Source organism: Spodoptera frugiperda, chromosome 13 (genome assembly GCF_023101765.2).
Source record: "Spodoptera frugiperda isolate SF20-4 chromosome 13, AGI-APGP_CSIRO_Sfru_2.0, whole genome shotgun sequence".
In the NCBI taxonomy this organism is placed as follows: Eukaryota; Metazoa; Arthropoda; class Insecta; order Lepidoptera; family Noctuidae; genus Spodoptera; species Spodoptera frugiperda.
This window is the reverse complement of record NC_064224.1, coordinates 7,032,976-7,047,355: the sequence shown is the minus strand read 5'-3', so window position 1 is coordinate 7,047,355 and position 14,380 is coordinate 7,032,976. Positions and strand designations below refer to the sequence as shown.

Below are 14,380 nucleotides of genomic sequence, written 5' to 3'. Positions count from 1 at the left end.
TCGTGTCGTTTTCATTAGTATTTTATTTTTCCACATTTCCCGCGCTCACCCGTCGCCATCTTTTATTTAGATCCGACTTTTTTTTAAGCTTTTTAGAGATGAGTTCGAATGCATTTTCTTCAGAGGCGATTTAAGCGCTTAGTGTAGGTTGGATACCTACGAATAGTTACACACATCACGACATTTAATTCATAAAAAAATAAAACAATTCTATCATTAGATGGTACGTCTCGAATCAAAATCTTAGATTTTTTATGAAATATAAGCAAACAGATGGATCACCTGATGGTAAGCAATCGCCGCCATCCATTGACACTTGGAAACACCAGAGGCGTTACAAGTGCCTTGGCGGCCTTATGGGGGTTAGGAATTTAAGGGTTGTTGGGGAATCGAGGATTGGGAACGTTGGGAAGGACAACGAAACACAACGCAATCGTTGTTTCATGTCGGTTTGCTGTGAGGCCGTGGTATCACTTCGGTCGAGCCGGCCCATTCGGGCCGAAGCATAGCTCTCCCACATTAACTTTGGTATATTAAATAGAAGGCAATTAAAATCCACATTTATATACCATGATCTTTATTTATATACTAGATAACTCCGACCTCAAACATGTTACAATAACATTCAACATAATATTATGTTTTTAACATAATTCGTATAACTATAGCGCGCTACGCTACATAGCATCTGGTGCTTGCTTAGTACATAGGTAATATAATCAATTACAATACCTAACTATCACTAAAAATACATAAAAATTACTATGTTCAAAGTTCCTTCGATTTTGTCTTTATTTACATAACGTATTATTTCCCGAAGACGATAAGAAAGATTGTACTGAGAATGTCAAAATCGAAATACTTCAATTATTTGCTGAACTTTGGCGTCGAGTCTGACTCCATCCACTCGTGATAGAGTCACACTCAAGGCCTGGGGCCTTAGTCTGCTATTACAATTGTGTCAGAATGGTCGATCATTGAGCAGTGCAAGAGGGATGGAGCTATACAACCTACATAGCTCCGTCCCTCTTGCACTGCTCAGTGATCGACCATTCTGACACAATTGTAATAGCAGACTAAGGCCCCTGGTGTCTAGTACTCCCCACTTGCGACCATTCGACCAAGCAAGGAGAAATACAATGAGAAGACAAGTTTAAACATTTAAGTTTTAAAACATTAATGGATAATTATAATACATACTTTTATATACAAACGTAGTAATACGACAATAACTTAAAAAACTATTAACTGTGCGTTAATACCTATTATCGAGATATATGCTTTAGATCAAGATAAATAAACGTTTGGTTTGACCAATACCCTAGATATCCGTAGATATGGTTACTAAAGTTAAATTTATTACCCATTTTGTATGGATTATGTCCAAATGCAATGTCTACTAAAAAACTACGGATAGATAAGTGAAATGGCCTTAAAGGTAAGCGTCCACAGACCCGCATCGTACGCATTCCGTATGACGTCATCGGTACGCATCGCATGTAGGCATTGACGATGATGCGATGCGTACGATGCGGACCTGTGGACGCCTTACCTAGTTAGAACATTTAATCATCCTGATCGGTATTTCTAACAATATTACCCGGCAGTTATGTCATGTAGAATAGAATAATGCATGTTGAATAAAATATAATATGTACTTACTATTTACAATATACCTAACAGTTCCCAATTTTCTAATACTTTCTAAATTAGAAAGATAGTGACAAAATACGTCACGGTTAAGCTTAAAAACCTGAATTCTCAAACTTCATGAAGTTTTAAACAGTTAAAACAAAATATATGATACATCATACTTGTAAAAATCTTTGCATATTACAATTGCATACAATTTCTAAAATCATGCAATCAACAACAAATTAATGCCAATTCTTGTTCCAGTTTAGTTTTAAGTGCATTAGAAGATCCCATAAGTAGTATTCTTGTATTCTGTTGATTTATTACAGATATTAAAATGATAGTGCAATTATTGTGAAACATTTTAAAGTTTTACTTTTTAGTGCGTCGCCATTCGTCTAATCTAAACCATAAACCTTCGAAACTTCGAAAAATAGAATTAACTTTTCCATAGAATCGAAATTCATATTTTCATTTACTTTACAGGAAAGCTCGCACTTAACCATTTATATAATACCAACTAAATTACTTGAAAGAAAATTAACCAGTCTATACATTTTACTTTAGTATATCTATATACACATATATTTATGCCCATTATACACATTTCGTGGGACAAATAATATATTTGTGGTTATATTAATTATGAGTTTATAATATGACCTTCTAGTAATGAATATAACATTTTATCTAAGTGCATTAAATACCTATAAACTTTTTATACTTCAATCATTCTCCTTTGACGTCCTCGTCCATACAAAATTCTGCGTCGAGCACGACCTAGAACAATACAAATAATATTAAGTAAAAATATTGATTCTGGCTTAATAAGAATAATAAGATAAAATCTGATTTAACAGTGTTCTGTTATGAATACAAGGGAAAACCCTTTTTTTTTGAGGGGAAAATCATCCAATGACTTCTCTCGCCTTGGGCGAGGCGAGAGGGAGTGTCAGACTCTTACTGACTAAAAACCACCCTGTTCCTACTCCTGCTTTTCGAACCGGAGCCCCGGTAAACCCGCTAGGTAGTCCGCAGCTCCGGATAAGGGAACATCCTTGTGTTCATAAAAAGTATATCAAGCATAATTGATAATATCAAGGCAATCAATTCTTAAAAGCAACAAGCATTAGGCGAACAGGACTTAACCCGACGCCAACGCCATCTACTGAACGCAAATATTACACTAAGCTAATATTTTAATATTTATTATTATTTTAAACTTACAGCTTGCATGCCGGCGACGGCTCGGTCAGTCTCCTTCTCGGAATCATCGCCTCCTTCGTCACCTTCCTCTACAACCTGCATCTGTGCCTCTTCACCTCCATCTAAGAAAATAATAAGATTTAGTATTTAACAATTACTTGCACTAGATTCAAAATCTCCTGAGTATCAATCACGGTGGTCTATCAATAGAAATAAAGTTACTTATTTGTTTAAGCTATTTGATTTTATCCATTTATACCCAACCCATTATAACTGTTAAGTGTTAAAATATATTTCAAATGCTTTATATGTTTAAACGCGCTAATCTCAGGAACTACTGGTTCGATTTGAAAAAATATGTTTGTGTTGGATAGTTCATTTATTGAGGAAGATTACATGCTAAAATAAAACATCGCGTTACGACCAAAAGGGGCCGAGCAGAGCGGGTGAAACCGCGTGAGAGTAGCTAGTTATAAATCATTCAATTATATCGATGAAATAAAAAAAATGCATCACAATCACGACATGTTCATCACAAAAATCTATTCATGTTGAGACTAAATAACAATCAACCTAGTTTACATATCAACACAGATATTCTATCTCACCTTCAGACGCAGCATGTATGAGTTGCAGCGTTCCATCCACAATCTGTCCAGATATGACCCCAGAGAGGCCGGTGACGTTGATCTGCTGGCGCATCTTCTTGGCCTCCAGCTCCAGCTGCTGCTGGATGTACAGGTCCTTGTGGTGCACCTTGTTGTGGTACTTCAGGTGGTGGGCCTTCGTGAACTTCTTGTTGCACGGACCGCAGCTGTGAGGAAATTGGTAATAGTTGTAGTTAGAATAACAACTAAGTAAATCATGCTTGATATTCACAGAAGAGGTGCGTCGAGTTGTACTGTACGTGCAATTTTGAATGCCCTACGAGTTATTGTCAATAATTTCGGAATCGACAAAATCAGAGAAGATACCTCTTCTGCTTGCATGCTGTACTTGTACTGCTTGTTGTAAAGATATTTTAAACGTCCGATATAATGAATAAGTAAACACCTCTCGTTATTGTCTTTCTTCTTAACAATATTGATAATCTCATATCCATTGTAGTTACATAATATGTAATATGTGCAAAAGCCTATATGACCAGTATACTTACGAATATTTCTTCTCCCCAGTATGTGTCAGCATATGGTTGGCGAGCACGTAGGAGTATGTGAACGACTTGCCGCACAGCGAGCACTGGTAAGGACGAACTCCCATGTGTAACCTGCGTGTAAAGAGGTTTTATTAGTAAGTTACCATTTTTGTTCTGTACTACGAATTTTATTCTAATGAGTATAGATAGGAAATAAACAATACTAAGGTTGTGTTTATTTGCTTCCAAAGTGTAAAGTTTCAACTTCATCTGTACCCTTAGTACAAGTTTGACTTGAATCGAGTAATGATAGTGATGTAGCAACTTTTAAACATGAAAATTGACTGACTGTACTTATTTATAAAATAAAATGGATCATACTTTAACATTGATGAGGGGCACAGAATTATTATTAAGTGCAAAAAAAATGTAGGTACCATACCTTTCTTTGGAGCTCAGCTTCACTAGAATCTATATCGTATAATTACCTTACCTATCACAACAGACAGGAATCACCGCCAACACTCGAAATCAGACCATACACAACTAGAAATAAAGTCGATAAACACATACCTCTCATGTTTCTGCCTAGTACCGTAGTCTCCGAACCGTCGGTCACAAATCCGGCATTTGTATGGACGTTCCCCGGTGTGGCGTTGCATGTGACGTTTCAGTGCCTCACGCATTACACAGGCGAAGCCGCAGACGCTAGATAGTTAGTCAAAAATGCACCATTTACCGTTTGTCTTAAGGTTGTTGTTCCCCTTTCATGTTTCTCTCGGTTGTCTGCTGCTGGTCTAGTTTTCGGTAGACGTTGTTTCAAAAAATTTTGGATTTAATTGTCGGGATGTGTGCTAGGGTAGTTAGTGTGATTTGACGGGCAGTGTGGTTGCAGTGTCGTAAATATTGCTCGGTAATCATGAGAATAGTATTGTATTAAAGTAACAACAGTTTTCTATTCTTTTTTTGAGTTTACTATGCCATTACTAGTTTCGGTGATATTTTTGTCAATGTTATTAATTTTCTAAATATCACGCAATAAAATGAACATACACGTGGCACTTTAATCAGTCACTTTTTTGGACATCACGCAATTAAAACCTACTCAATATTTAACCCACTTCGCAACCAAACCACGTCACCAATCTCCACGGAAACCATCCCAGACCATCCCTAAATAAAAAGAAACTCGCCTCTCATGTTTCTGCCGACTGCCAAAGTCCCCGAAGCGTCGGTCACAGACGCGACACTTGTAGGGGCGCACGCCCGTGTGTCGCATCATGTGGCGACGTAACTCCATGTTCAGAACGCACGCGTACCCGCAAACACTGCGCACAGTTAGCAAGTTAGGTAAGGATTTAATTTTTATTTTTGATAATTTCAAATGTACTGAACAGACCTCTTTTATTGTTTCTTGGATATTTTTGATGGGGACAATGTTACTTGAGGTATATGAATAGACTTTCGTCTTCGAATAAAAATGCGATTTTGTCTAATAGGCCAGGATTTTGTAGAAATAATCTTTTAAATATTTAATCCTGATGTTTTTTTTTTATACGCTATGGTGCTGAAAACTTTGATTGATTTTACACAATGGACAATTTTTTTTCATGACGTAAATATTCAAATTAAAAGAATAATAAATGCTTATACAATTATGGAATCCTTAATCTTTTTAGGTTAGAAAAATATTATTTCGTATGCAGTTTTAAATATTATACTACAAATATCCCTCACATTTATGAATATGAGTGTTTGTCATGCATGAAATATGAAAAGATTTACGCAATAAGGGAATTTGCGAATCAAAAAAATCTGTTCAGTACAAATTCTACCAAAATAATCAGACATAAATAAGGACAATAAAAATTAGTAAGAGAGGCAGGTGCGGGTGCGTTCTTTGGAGTTAATTTATACCTTATTATACGACAATAAGGTAGATTATCGATTGAAACAACGTGTACCGGAACGACCGACAGAACATGGGCGCAGGTGTAATAAGTATGCAATTTTGGTACTTATATCAATACAGATAAATTATATTTTATCATGGAGACCCCACCCGCACCCATATCTCATGAAAAACATGAAAGTTGAACAAACAAATTAAACACAAAATAAGATATAAACAAGAATAAAACACTGACTAGCCAAACTATAATTAATTTGTCGCAGTAAAATTAATATCTGATAATATTAATATTGAAGTCCACAATAAAAATAAATTTGGACTCTAAAATTTTTATTACTGGTTTTTTTTTCTTTACTTTGACATGTCAAAAGTATCATAGCATTTTTTTTAATTTTCAAATATTTCTCTTTAATTATGCTACTCTATAATATAATATAATGTAACATACCTGCATACAAATGGCTTGATACCGAGATGTCGGCGTATATGTGCTTGTAGCGACGCGTTAGATGTGAACGAAGCACCGCAAGTTTCACATGTATGGCTGTAAACAAACATTTATTTATTAACAATTACGAACTATATATAAAACAACACTTTAAAAAGCAGCTATAGACTTTATACAGTACTATTATGTGTATTATAACTCTCGTCATAATACACATCATATTTTTAAACGACGCGGTAAATGTCGTGCGAACACGCGCTCTATCGCGTGCAGCGGCTATGAGTACTGAACGTAGCTAAAAGCCGCCGTAAGCCGATAAATATAGTAAATTATCACTTATCGTAAAAATAGTTATAGTTGTAGTAATATATACATTACGGAAACTATGCACTTACGTCTTTTCATAAACGTATTTCTTCTTAGTCTGATACTTCTTCTTGGGTTTGGGGTTCAGAATGTGTTCAGGGATGGGTTCTGAGAAGGCCAGGATCGTCTCCTTGAGGAGGACATCTTCACCATCCTCAGTTTTTGGCTTAATCTGTTTTTGTTCTTGGTTCTTACGCGGCCTTCCACGCTTGCGGGGTTGAGGTTGCTAGAAGGAAATAAAAGAACATAATTTATAAAAGAATACTTAATAGAGAATAGTTGAGATTTGGAGGACTTCTATTTTGTTCACTAACACCTTTTTCTAAGTCCTTTTTTGACTGCTGAGTTGGCGCAATGGCTAGGCAACTAGATACTGCGCAACATTGCGAATTTGTTGCTCGTTAGGAACTAATCTTTATATGAACCACAAATTATACCATTTAAGATTTTTGTGGTTTAACACCAATTTATATCCTATTATTTAATAGAAAAGAGTTGAAGAACTTACCACCTCTTTAGTTTCTGGTTCTGATTCAGGCTCTTCCTCAGCTGCTGGTTCAAAATCTGGATCATCATCTGCACTGCCAAATTCTAAAAAAAGAAACAACAATTTTCTTTAAAACTGCAGCATAATTTTAATTGATGATTGTTAATTTCTAAAAGTTTTTATCTAGTAAGCAGTGCATTTTGTATGGAGCTTAATATCATAATGTCAACATTGTAAATCTACAGATAGATAAATTGCTAGAATTAGTTCCAATGTGATTTGATACACGATTTGAAGTTAATATGAAAAACTAAAAATCAATTAGTTACACAGTGACCAATGTTACGAAATGTAAGCAAGATGTGTAATAAAGTGAGTGAATGAGCAAAAGGAAGGCTTAAACACAATAGTTTTTGAAAACGAATTACATAAAAGAGCAATTATTTACCCTATAACATGTTAAATAAGTCCATATGATAAACTTTTGAAAAAAATACCATGCATAATACCATACATATAATTAATATACCATTTGCAAATACAAAACAAGAAATTTACAATTTCAACATAACAAAAAAAGGCTTTAAAAGAAAATGTTAAATAAAAGAAAACAGATATTACCAATAGGGAATTGATGGGGCTCACCATCTTGACCGAATGCATCATCCTCAGGGTCCACAGGCTCCTGCTTGAGGTCCAAAGAACCAGTTGCAAGGAGTGTGGTCAAGGATTCCTGTTCCTTTTCTTGACTTTTCGGCTTCTTACGTTGGTATGGTGAAAGTTCTGCAAAAGAATGATATAAGTTACATATAATAAGGTTTTATTATTATCCATAGAGAGTGTTTATTCAATTTAACTACAATGTTAAATTGGGTTATGTGATATGTAAAGTTGTGATAGATAAAATTCAGGATTAATTTGATTAGGTTTACTAAATAAAACAAAAAAAATTAAAGCAAGAATAGCCTTATAGATTTCAAAATCAACATTGATTGATGGTATGGTTATTTACCTAAAAATGTTTATATGAACTTTTTAATAATAATATAGGTAAAATCATTTTATTATGGATAAAATACCATAATAATCTTATGAAGTTTATGAAACCTATAAGTGTCAAGAAGCATAATATTAATAGCCATCATTTAAATTGACATTTAAAATTGATTGAAAATGATTAAATAATTATGGCAATTTACACTAATAGTCCGGTCAAATTAGACCAAAAATTAGGGTGAAATTACATAAATTCGCAACAAGCTGAATTTCGGTACAATTCTTCAAAATACGATTATAAACAATAGCTGAAAGTTCCCCATCATTCCCGTGTGTGGAAAAAAAGTTATTCAATGTCAAATGTCAAAAAAAATAGTTTTTCGCGATTTTCAGCAAAACGGTAAGGTTTATCAGAAAAATACCTCAGACTAAAATTGTAGATCATTAAATTATCTATAAAAAAATATATCAATACTTTTTTTCTCACTCTCTTATTTTAAAAGTTAGAGGGGGAGGGGACACACATTTTTCCACTTTGGAAGCGTCTAACTTTCAAACGATTGATTTTGACGAAAAGTGGTTTTAGGAACCTTAATGTCTTTTTTAAAGACCTATCCATAGACACCAATCACGGATATGTAAGCTGAAAAAAAAATTTTTTTTAATCAGTTCCATGTATGGAGTGCTCCCCTTTAATTTTTAAATTTATTATTTTTTATTCAAAATTCTAATAGTGGTTACCGAAATACACCATCTTACAAAGTTTCAACTATATAGGCCCAACAGTTTCGGAAATAAATGGCTGTGACATACGGACGGACGGACGGACGGACAGACAGACAGACATGACGAATCTATAAGGGTTCCGTTTTTTGCCATTTGGCTACGGAACCCTAAAAAACGCGCTAAGTACACTACCTCATAGGTGGCGTGGAAACGTGTGTATTTCATGACAATTGCAACTGTTACAACTTTTTACACTGCGATATCTCCGAAACGGTGTCTCGTGAGAAAAAAAGTATTGATATAATTTTATAGATAATTTAATGATCTACAATTTTAGTCTGAGGTATTTTTCTGATAAAACTTACCGTTTTGCTGAAAATCGCGAAAAACTATTTTTTTTGACATTTGACCTTGAATAACTTTTTTTCCACACACGGGAATGATGGGGAACTTTCAGCTATTGTTTATAATCGTGTTTTGAACAATTGTACCGAAATTCAGCTTGTTGCGAATTTATGTAGCATCAAATGTCTAATTTGACCGGACTATAAACTTAAACAGTTAGTAATAGAGCTTGTTTTTAAGCTATGTTATCTAATGAGACTGACAGCAATATAAGTATTTTTTGTATGTTTGTTCATCTTTTTTTCACATCACAAATAATTGATTTTCTATTTTTTGAAGTATGACCAATTTTAAGCACTTATTCATATCAACAATGAAAACACATTTGATAGACAGATAGATATAAAAAATTTTACAGAGGTACAGGCTAGTGCTTACATCAATAAAAGATAATAATATGCACAGCAGTCAAGTATAATGTGTCTGTTAGTACAGTAACATGCCCACTAAATATTCACAAAAAATTATTACTTATAATGAATACAACAAATGTAGTTAGAAAACTAACTAATATTAACTTTAGCTTACCAATCTGTCCCTGTTCATTAGGATATTTCCTGGGTCGGCCTCTCTTGCGTGGACCGGGGGCTTTGGTGACCACCGCACTGCTCGGAGTCTTGACCAGGGTGCGGGTCCACTGTCCCGCAGGGTCATGTTCCACTGGCAGCTCATATTGCAGCAGCAAACCATTCTCTTGCTTTATTGTTATGGTTTCTGTTTCTGTGTTACCTACTAACAAATGTTTATGATTATTTTGTGATAACAAAAATTATTTTGACCTATTAAACTACCTATTGATGTCTGATAATGGGGATTTCGTGGTAATATTAGATCAATTTTGTGGTAATTTTATTTTGATAGCAAGTCAATCATTGTTTTATTCAGAATTTATTATGTAAATTTTATAGCGTCTGTCATTCGCTGAGGGAGTGTTTTGGCGGGAACGTGGCGGAGGTCACTAATTATAATAGAACAGCTATAAATACTAACCTTTGGATGTAGCGGCTCCCGACACTGCCTGAGAACTCTTCTTGAACTCCTCCAAACATTCTTTTAGCGTATCGTTTGATGAAAGGCATTGTTGTTTGAATTGATAAGCAAAAGTCAGTCGGTCGACGCAATGCAAGCATATTAGCGTGGGCAAACTATCATTTTTGGACACCTAAAATAAAAAATACCATACGAGTGTTTTAATTACTTGCGAATCAAATGGTACAAACAATATTCTTAACTTCTGGGATGTCAGCAAAAAATCCAAATTTTGCTACAAATAAACCAATATAGCAACATTATTGTAGTAAAAAATCAAATAGGGTGGCCATCGCAACCATTTTGATGTGGTAATTTTTACATACCTCCACGCCGCAGCAGTAGGTGTACTTGTCGCCAAGTTGTTCGTTGTTTTCGTCCCAATCAAAGAGGGAAACCATATCCCCAGATTCTAAACACACTCGACATGTTAATTGCCAATCCATTTTGTAGCAGAATGGCTCGGAGAGCTCTAAGTTTAACTAAAAACTCAACAAAATGCAAGGTTTTCTCAAACCGGAAGTTTGGACATTTGACAGTAATGCCAACATCAGAATAAAATATTTCTGTATTGACGCGGCAATGGTTCACGTCTTTGCGTCTATGACTAATTTCTATTTTATTTTAATGATGCGTATTAATTATTGCAATTGATTTATAAAAATATAATATATTTTATTTATTAATAAAAAAAATAAATTTTTATTTTATTAAATATTAATTAATACTAGAGGACTACACCCAAAAAGTCACTACCAACATTCTGAAAAGAAGATTCTGCCCCTTCCCCATTTACGAAACGTCAAATCAGTGCAAAATACAACAATAATAAACACGATGAAATTAAATCGAAACGTATTGAACGTGTAATAAATCAAGCCAAAATGGAATTATTTAGATCAGAGTCATTTTATATATTCGTTAGAAATGAATCAAGTTTGTGGTGGAACAGGACAACAGGGGCATTTTCAGTGCGATCAGGTGAATATTGTAAATCTTTAAATTTTAAGAAACTGCAATGATACATGACCTAATTTTACTTTGCAAAATAATAAAAACTAATCATCTTCAAGATACGTAGTTAGAACATTTATCAGAGAAGTGTTACGTTGAATAAATTAGTGATGAAAAATGATTCATAAATTCTGATTGAAACCCTTTGTTTTAGCATGGGATATGTCGGATATTGAGGATATTGAGTGTTTGGGGATCACAGATGGGATTTTGGGCAAGGTGGAACACACAAATATATTCGAGCCTCGTCTGATGATAATAAAAGAGAGTGCTCCTGTGGGAACCATATACTTCCATCACTCAATATATAAAATTAAATCAGTATGTTTTCTGAACATGGGGCCCGTGAATCAGGAGATAGAGTTGACTCCTTGCACTAAACATGGATCAATGAGCACTGTGGCAAGTTCCAATAAGTCTTTGAATAAGAAGATGGGAGCGAGGCTCTTTGAGAACTCTGCATTCTTAAATAAAACCGTTGGCGCTGTGAAAAATGTCAGTAATACCATCAAGACGACCACACAGCAGGCTGCTACACAGGTATGTCAATAGACTCAATCATTTTACAATCACTGACACTGAGAAATATCTTATTTATAAATCAAATTTCCATTGTGCATCTCTTTCATGCATTTAAGCTTAAGTCTTTCTATATCCTGCATTAAATTCACCAAGGCAAGTGGAAATTATCTTTTTTTTTCTTATAATATCCTCTAAATTATTTTATTCCAAGATCTAAGGTAGCTATTCTTGTCCTTGGGATGCCCCGGACTTCAGTGTTCTGTTGTTTTCCTGATTGTATCAACTGAAGATGTGGGCTTGACCCCAAAAATAAAAATTATGAACTGTATGTTAGGCCAATAATGATGAATTAAAGGTATCTGGTATAGATAGGAAGCTAATATTAATTGAAAGCATGAACTAGATTTTTTTTTTTTATTTTTTTTTATTGTTAAATGGGACGACGTTTGGCCGCTATCTCACCTGATGGTAAGTGATGATGTGGCCTACGATGGAGCACGTCTGCCCATTAGCAACCTATTCACTCGGGCTTTGAAGACACCCAGGTTATACCCATCAGGAAACACAGACTCCGGCAAGGAGTTCCACTCCCTAGCAGTTCGCACAAGGAAGCTTGAAGCGAAGCGCTTCGTGCGTGTGGGTGGGATATCCACCATGAATCGGTGACGCCTCGCCGATTGTCTTGTGGTTCGATGATGGAAAGGACTAGGAGGAATCAAGTTGTGCAATTCCCCCGCACACTCTCCGAAATGTATCCGGTAAAAAACGGAAAGGCTTGCGACCTTGCGCCTGTGTTCAAGGCTTTGAAGCCGGGCCTCCACAAGCGCATCATCGTTGATGAGCTTCTTGGCACGCCTTTCAATGTGTTCGAGCGCATCCAGCTGGCATTTAGCCGAGCCGTCCCAAAGGTGAGAACAGTACTCCATACATGACCGAACCTGCGCTTGGTACAGGCTCAGCAGTTGTTCTGGTGTGAAGTACCGTCTCACCTTCGAGAGGATACCCAATTTCCTACCAGCCAGATGCGCCTTCGACTCTATATATGAGCCGAAGTTTAGCGTTGGCGATAGAGTTACGCCAAGAAGCTCTAGATGATCCGATACTGGAACAGATACATTTCGGAAAGTAGGAGCCAGCGGAAATTGACTCCGTTTGGCGGAGAATAGACACGCCTGGGTTTTGGTAGCGTTGAACTTGACCAAGTTGGCGTCTCCCCAATCGGAGACCGCCTTCAAGGACGAGTTCAACCGTTCGACCATGGATTCTCTTAGAGACTGGATCTGTGTTCCGCTAGTCCGCGCATCGGACACATACCTTTCAACAACTGTGCTGTCATCTGCATACCCAAAGATACCGGGCTTAAGCAGGTCGTTGATGTGCAGCAAAAAGAGCGTTGCTGAAAGTACTGACCCCTGAGGAACTCCGGCGTTGATGCCAAATTGGTCAGACGAGCAGCCATCGATGACTACTCGAATTGACCGATCCCTCAGGAAGTCTGCAATCCATTTGCACAGATCAGTGGGAAGTCCATATGCAGGAAGCTTGCCGATAAGGCTGTCGTGCCACACCCTATCAAAGGCCTTTGATATATCGAGCGAGACCGCTAATGCCTCCCCGTGCTTCTCGATGGCCTCGCTCCAGATGTGAGTGGCATACGCAAGAAGGTCCCCAGTAGATCGGTTGCGGCGAAACCCATATTGCCGATCGCTGAGGAGGTCGTTACCTTCAAGGTATGCCAGGAGCCTGTTGTTAAGTACACGTTCCATACTCTTGCAGAGTATGGACGTGACCGAGATAGGTCGGTAATTATTAGGGTCGGCACGACTACCTTTTTTGGGCACAGGCTGCACGTTGGCCAGCTTCCATGCAACCGGCACTTGACCCGTCTCCAAGGAAAGGCGAAACAGACGTGTCAGGACTGGAGACAACTCAGGCGCACAGGTTTTTAAAACTACGGCTGGGATTCCGTCGGGTCCACTGGCCTTGTTCACGTCGAGATTACGCAACGTCTTATACACCTCCTTCTGTCGGATGCGAATTTTGGACATTTTCGTCTCGCATACGTTATGTAGAGAAGGAGGTATAGCGCCACCAGTATCAAGACGTGAAGACTCCGCAAATAGAGAAGCAAACAAGTTCGCTTTCTCTACTGCGGTGTGAGCCAGCGTCCCGTCAGACCCCAGGAGAGGCGGTAGTGAGGGGCGGCAGAAGTTCGATTCAACCGCCTTGGCCAGGGACCAGAACGCTTTACTGCCCGCTGGGTAGGAAGCCAGTTTGTTCCCTATTCGGCCAATGTGGTTGAACCGAGCCATCCGCAATGCCTTTTTGCACGACTTGGCAGCCCGGTTGAAGGCTCTCTTCTTCTGAGGAGTGTCGCCAGCCTTACGGCGCCTGGCATCCGCCCATGCCAAGTATGCCGCATGCTTTCGCGCCTCAGCACGTCCGCAGTCGGCATCAAACCATGGACGAGTGCCACCGATAGATGGTGCGTCCGAGAAT

At 37.2% G+C, this 14,380-nt stretch overlaps 2 protein-coding genes across 11 annotated transcripts in view; one reads left to right on the top strand and one right to left on the bottom strand.

The window, feature by feature from the left end:
• Positions 1 to 560: 560 nt before the first annotated feature.
• LOC118270265 (zinc finger protein 567-like) lies at positions 561 to 10,901 on the bottom strand. 4 transcript variants are annotated; one of them, XM_050698149.1, is made up of 12 exons: positions 10,672 to 10,901; positions 10,307 to 10,478; positions 9,845 to 10,048; positions 7,835 to 7,972; positions 7,211 to 7,293; positions 6,732 to 6,928; positions 6,337 to 6,432; positions 4,550 to 4,684; positions 3,998 to 4,108; positions 3,450 to 3,655; positions 2,863 to 2,963; positions 561 to 2,415 (listed from the first exon to the last, which is right to left on the bottom strand). In XM_050698149.1, the coding sequence occupies exons 1-12, from the start codon at positions 10,789 to 10,791 to the stop codon at positions 2,365 to 2,367; spliced, it is 1,614 nt and encodes a 537-aa protein (XP_050554106.1). In that variant the 5' UTR covers positions 10,792 to 10,901; the 3' UTR covers positions 561 to 2,364. The 4 variants fall into 4 exon arrangements, with proteins under 4 accessions (XP_050554106.1, XP_050554105.1, XP_050554104.1 ...); XM_050698148.1 differs by lacking the exon at positions 4,550 to 4,684 and adding an exon at positions 5,170 to 5,304 and having other exon boundaries at positions 7,811 to 7,972; positions 9,845 to 10,045; positions 10,672 to 10,900; XM_050698147.1 differs by lacking the exon at positions 4,550 to 4,684 and adding an exon at positions 5,170 to 5,304 and having other exon boundaries at positions 7,811 to 7,972; positions 10,672 to 10,899.
• A 125-nt stretch (positions 10,902 to 11,026) lies between these two features.
• LOC118270266 (phosphatidylinositide phosphatase SAC2) overlaps positions 11,027 to 14,380 on the top strand; it is a 37,273-nt gene continuing 33,919 nt past the window's right edge. For 6 of the 7 annotated variants that reach the window (XM_050698143.1, XM_050698142.1, XM_050698141.1 and 3 more), the window contains exons 1-2: positions 11,027 to 11,326; positions 11,514 to 11,899. In XM_050698143.1, the coding sequence (XP_050554100.1) occupies positions 11,230 to 11,326; positions 11,514 to 11,899 (483 nt within the window). In that variant the 5' untranslated portion in view covers positions 11,027 to 11,229. Of the gene's footprint in view, positions 11,327 to 11,513; positions 11,900 to 14,380 lie in introns of those variants that run through there. The other variant, XM_050698144.1, reaches the window with a different exon arrangement.

What these genes read in the sequence shown, in the direction of transcription:
- LOC118270265 (XM_050698147.1), bottom strand. Translation starts at nt 10,791, where the DNA reads ATGGATTGGCAATTAACATGTCGAGTGTGTTTAGAATCTGGGGATATG. An exon ending in AGTCGGCAGAAACATGAGAG is followed by an intron (nt 4,109 to 5,169) that starts GCGAGTTTCTTT and finishes CTTTACACGCAG; the next exon opens with GTTACACATGGGAGTTCGTC. An exon ending in CATACATGCTGCGTCTGAAG is followed by an intron (nt 2,964 to 3,449) that starts GTGAGATAGAAT and finishes TTATTTTCTTAG; the next exon opens with ATGGAGGTGAAGAGGCACAG.